Source organism: Alnus glutinosa, chromosome 7 (genome assembly GCF_958979055.1).
Source record: "Alnus glutinosa chromosome 7, dhAlnGlut1.1, whole genome shotgun sequence".
Taxonomy (NCBI): domain Eukaryota; kingdom Viridiplantae; phylum Streptophyta; class Magnoliopsida; order Fagales; family Betulaceae; genus Alnus; species Alnus glutinosa.
The window spans coordinates 23,068,843-23,073,806 of record NC_084892.1 but is presented as its reverse complement, the minus strand read 5'-3'; the positions used below and the strand labels follow the sequence as shown (position 1 = coordinate 23,073,806).

General features: G+C 36.1%; 1 protein-coding gene across 2 annotated transcripts; it reads left to right on the top strand.

The window, feature by feature from the left end:
• The first annotated feature begins 822 nt into the window (after window positions 1-822).
• On the top strand, window positions 823-4,024 carry LOC133872954 (glutathione S-transferase L3-like). Of its 2 annotated transcripts, none has more exons than XM_062310641.1 (10): window positions 823-978; window positions 1,145-1,219; window positions 1,391-1,451; window positions 1,669-1,755; window positions 1,877-1,975; window positions 2,075-2,177; window positions 2,258-2,334; window positions 2,516-2,623; window positions 3,572-3,652; window positions 3,781-4,024. In XM_062310641.1, the coding sequence occupies exons 1-10, from the start codon at window positions 968-970 to the stop codon at window positions 3,781-3,783; spliced, it is 705 nt and encodes a 234-aa protein (XP_062166625.1). In that variant the 5' UTR covers window positions 823-967; the 3' UTR covers window positions 3,784-4,024. The 2 variants fall into 2 exon arrangements, with proteins under 2 accessions (XP_062166625.1, XP_062166623.1); XM_062310639.1 differs by having other exon boundaries at window positions 3,778-4,024.
• Window positions 4,025-4,964: the final 940 nt, after the last annotated feature.

The window sequence follows — 4,964 nt, the reverse complement described above, 5'->3', positions numbered from 1 at the left end:
TGGAATTGCTTGTTGGTAATTCAGGCAGAAAATGTAAAGAAAGTTTTTATCTAGAAGGGGCTATGTTAGATAAAGCTCTTTTTAAATTATCTGTCTGAATTTAAGAGAATTCGAGTAGGTGATTGTGAAAATCGAGAGACCACTTAGCATTCCTAATAGCCTCATCAAATTTTACTTACCAAAGTAGTTAAAAATAACTTTTTCTCTATTCTGGTGAGCCACTTTTTTAAAATTCTCCCAACAGCCTCACAATTTTAACAATTTATTATCACTATTCCATTTAAATAATATTTTTTCATATTTTTTTATTCTTTCTCTATTTAATATTTTTTAATTTTTTTACAAAGAATGGAGATGAGAAAAGAAAATGAGAGAAAAAAAGGAAAAAAAAAAAAGTGCTGATCATATGAGAGAGAAATGTGAAACAAAATTAGTGATTGAGTACTCATTAGAATTGGTGAGTAATTTCACTCATCAAAACTTTTTGATTAAAATAGTGAGGCTGGTGGGAATAATTTTTTAATGTTTTCATCAAATTGACTCATCAAAATAACTAAAAAACTATTTTGATGAGGCTACTAAGAATGCTCTATCTGACTAGATAAGTGATTAAACAACCTAATTTTTATTTGACCAAATAAATTCCATAAATATCTCACAATCATCTTTTTTAATTTAAAAATAATTTGAGACTATTCCGAGCCGGCTACGTCCGAAAACTGTTCGGATGAATCGGTCTTATAAAAAGACCAATTTTTAATGTTGCTATCAATCGGACACATAATTCTGGGATACGCCCCACGTAGCCGTCACATTTCGTCACTGCTCGCGACTTCACAGGGTCGTAACTCGGTAACTGCTATATAAAGGGGAGCCCCATGAACCTAGACGCCATTGCGCATCAGAATAGAAAGTACGAACAAAACTGAATCTTGGAACTCTCTCGACACTACCACCACCACCATCAATGGCCGCTACGTAAGTGCTTAGGAATTCGAAAATTTCCATCCTCTTTTTATTTTTTTGATGAATGAATTCGAAATTTTCCATCTTCTCAATTGGGTTTTCCATTTGGGGTCTCTGGATTTGTGCATTCTTGTCAAAATCTGTAAGATTGTTTACTTAACTTTTCTGGGTTGTACAGGAGCGTGAAAGAGCATCTTCCCCCACCATTGGATGCCACTTCCAACCCACCTCCTCTCTTTGATGGAACTACGAGGTCAGTCTGCTCTCCTAATCGTCTTTTTTTTTTTTTTTTTTTTTGTTGCTGCATGTTTTTGTTTTTGTCCATACACTGTCCTTACTCGTGTTTGTTTGGGATTTATATAGTTTTTACCCCGTGTGCTAAAAAATCAACTTGGACTTTTTTTTTTGTTTGTGTTTTTCGAAGGTTGTACATCTCTTACACATGCCCATTTGCACAGCGTGTGTGGATTACCAGGAATTATAAGGTTGTTTTCCTCACCTTGTGCTCTTTGTTTTCATTTCTTAAATTGTCTGTAGACTTCACTTTTTTGTGCTCAAGTTATCTGACAGGGATTTTCTTTCTTACTCCTAATTTGGATTAAGAGACAGACCCTTTGCTCCTTTAGGGATCATTTGTCCTTTTCTTGGTGTCTTTTCTGTTTTTTACTTAATATTTATGTTGCTGGATATTTTTTGGTGCAGGGATTACAAGACAAGATTAAATTAGTTCCAATTAACCTCCAAAACAGGCCTGCTTGGTACAAGGAAAAAGTCTACCCCGAAAACAAGGTGATGATTTTGGAGAAGACATGCCTGGGTTGATTTTTTTTTTTTTTGGGTGATCTCTATTGCATACTCGATTAAGCTTCTTGATTTTATTGACTGATTAACACGTTCTCCATATTATCAGGTGCCATCATTGGAACACAATGGCAAAGTCATTGGGGAGAGTCTTGATTTAATCAAATATGTAGACAGCAACTTTGAGGGGCCTTCTCTTTTGCCCAATGTAAGATTTACGTGGTTTATTTGTGCCCTTGTTCAAGAACGGCTCTCTTGTTCTGTTTATAGTAGAATTTGACTAAAGAAATGCTGGAAAATATCGTAGGATCCTGCGAAAAAAGAGTTTGCTGAAGAGTTGATAGCCTACACTGACACCTTCAACAGGACAGTGTTTACATCATTCAAAGGAGACACAGTAAAAGAAGCTGGTAAGATTTTGAACTTGCTGCCTTTAGGGATAGCATTTTATGTAGAAACTGGGTCGACTAATGCCTTGAACTTGCATCAGGTCCTGCTTTTGATCACTTAGAAAAGGCTCTTCATAAGTTCGATGATGGGCCATTCTTCCTAGGCCAATTCAGTGCGGTAAGTTGAATTCTCGATTATGTGTATTTTTGTATTATACTACAGAAAATGATCATGTTGATTTACATGTGGAAAGTGGAAAGGGGAAACGGATAATATGGTTATAGAGCAGTATTTTCCTTGATTCTAGTGTTCCCCCCATTGATATGTGATTGAATTCTGTATCTGTGATGATCTTCAGGTGGACATAGCTTACATTCCATTTGTTGAAAGATTCCAAATCTTCTTATCGGATGTGTCGAAGTATGATATCACAGCAGGAAGGCCTAAACTTGCAAAATGGATCGAGGTACATTGTAAAACCATACGATTGCTATTGCCAATTCTCTCTCAGTTCTACTCCTTGGCATTTGTCTCTCCCATTGAGTTAGTTTGCTGAATCTTCAGGTCAACAACATCTACATTCTACACTAGTTCAAGTTATTATTTCTAGAAGTTGGGATGTTAGCACAAAATCAGTAGAAACCTATAGTAGAGGCTTGGAACTTAGGGTGTAAAGTAGGGCTGTCAATTTTTGATATGATCCGCAATTCCGACACGAAATTAGTGAGTTAGCGTTGAAGGGTTTGACCATTTTAATTAAATAGGTTGAGTTAGGTTTGTCTAATATAGTTTTAGACCCATGTTTTGACACAGGCCAAACCCGACACACGACACTAAATCTAGCAATTTTTAATACGACTCGCAAACCTGACACAAATTCTACATGAAATTAACGGGTTAGGGTTAAGGGGTCATGTCAAATGGGTTTGGTTAGAGTTGACATGTATAGTTTTATATCCATATCTTGATGTGATCCGAACCCGATACGCGAACATGAATTGTTACCCCTAGTGTAAGGTAGCACCATGGGGTTAACAGTTACCATGGGTAATGGCAATAAGTCTCGTGAGTTTTGAGTTGTGACAAAAGCCTCAGCTTGCCTCCAAAGAGGTAGTGTGTTTGGAATGTAGTAGAAGATGAATCTGGATTGATAGGTACTCGATATCTTCTATTGATTCTCATGATGTTTTAGTGGTTTATACCTTTTGCTGCAAGTGCTTAGTTAATTTAATCTGATCATACTCTTCTATGCAAGTTTAGAAGCAATCATCACGTCTGCTGCATGACAGGGCACTCATGCTATTTCTTTTTATATTGTTTTCACTTTAAACATGGCTTTGAAAGAGGCATGAGTCCCAATGTATATCTTAGTTTGGTTCTTGAATTGTAATTATTCTTGTTTACCCTTGTGCAGGAGATAAACAAGATCGATGCTTACAAGCCAACAAAGACGGATCCCAAAGAGCTTGTTGAATCCTTCAAGGCTCGCTTTACGGTACCGCTCGCTATTTAGTAGACTGTATTATGAATTTGGTTTCGATAAAGATTTTTAGTCTTGTCTTTGGGCAAACTGTGCTTTTTGCTGACTCTCTTCAATCTGTTTTTCTTTCTCGGGCTCAGTAGTGAGTATGCCAGCAGGTCTTTTGGACATGAAGAACTGAAATAAAGTGGCTTTGAGCCTTCATGTAATATTTCTTATTATGTAAAGAATGCCTTGTGTGCGTATGTAGTAGTTGAAGATAAGGGCTACAAGCCTACATCTAGGTATCAGGTGTGGTCAGCATGTATGGATTATCTAAATAAATGGAAGTCATTCTGTACTGAAAAGTTACCATTTTAATAATGATAGTTATGTTTTTGTTTTTAATTTGGTTTAGTTTTATGCGTTTGTCAATGTTAGTCAATTCGGATTTTGTTATTGCAACAAATTTGGACCTTGAAATTACGTTCCTTCAAGACCCATGAAGCAGATTTTTGATTGTTTCTAACAACTGTCCTGTACAATGACAATTATTATGGGAGGACCAGGGCTGTATGTGCCAATCGCCACTACTTGATTTTAGAGCTCAATATTCAAGGATAGAGATTTCTAGCAATTTTATTTTTATTGTTCGGATTGTTAATTTGAATAGCAAATATGAAAGAGTTTTTGTGAGGCCTATTAGTCCGAACAGGTCTAATAGGTCTTAGGCAGGTCGTCTACTTGTTGGAGGCAAGCATATCCCATGACATATAACATTTGCTACAATCTAGAAAACAAAATAGTGAGGATCGGAACGAGAGCAATATAAAGAACTCAAGGCAATCTACCTAGGTTCTTGTTGAATTAGAGCAGTATAAAGAACTCAAGGCAATCTACCTAGTTTCTTGTTCATGTTTTCTTTTTCTCAAGCTGAAAAAGAAAATTATGAGAACTAATTACTGAAAGAGAAACATAACCAGTTATCTAAAGAAAATTATTCTCCTCTATAATCCTTTCTCGGTCATCAAAACACTTATAATTCATTTCCCTTTATAAACATGAAAGGGATATAATATAGGGGTATTTTGTAAGGGATATAAAATCGGGGTAAATAGGAGAATTAGCTAGGAGATTTGTTAGGATATGCTTCTAGAAGATGCTTTTGATAAGTCATTTAGAGTCTATAAAAGGGAACCAAATATGTAAAGAAATGATATGAAAAGAATATTGATGATAAACCGTTTCATGAAGAGTTTGGCCTCTTAAAGTGCCTTTATTGGAGAGCTCAGGCCTCTCGAAGAGCCTTTACCAAGAAAAACCCTTAACAAGTGCTGCGTAGCGATCA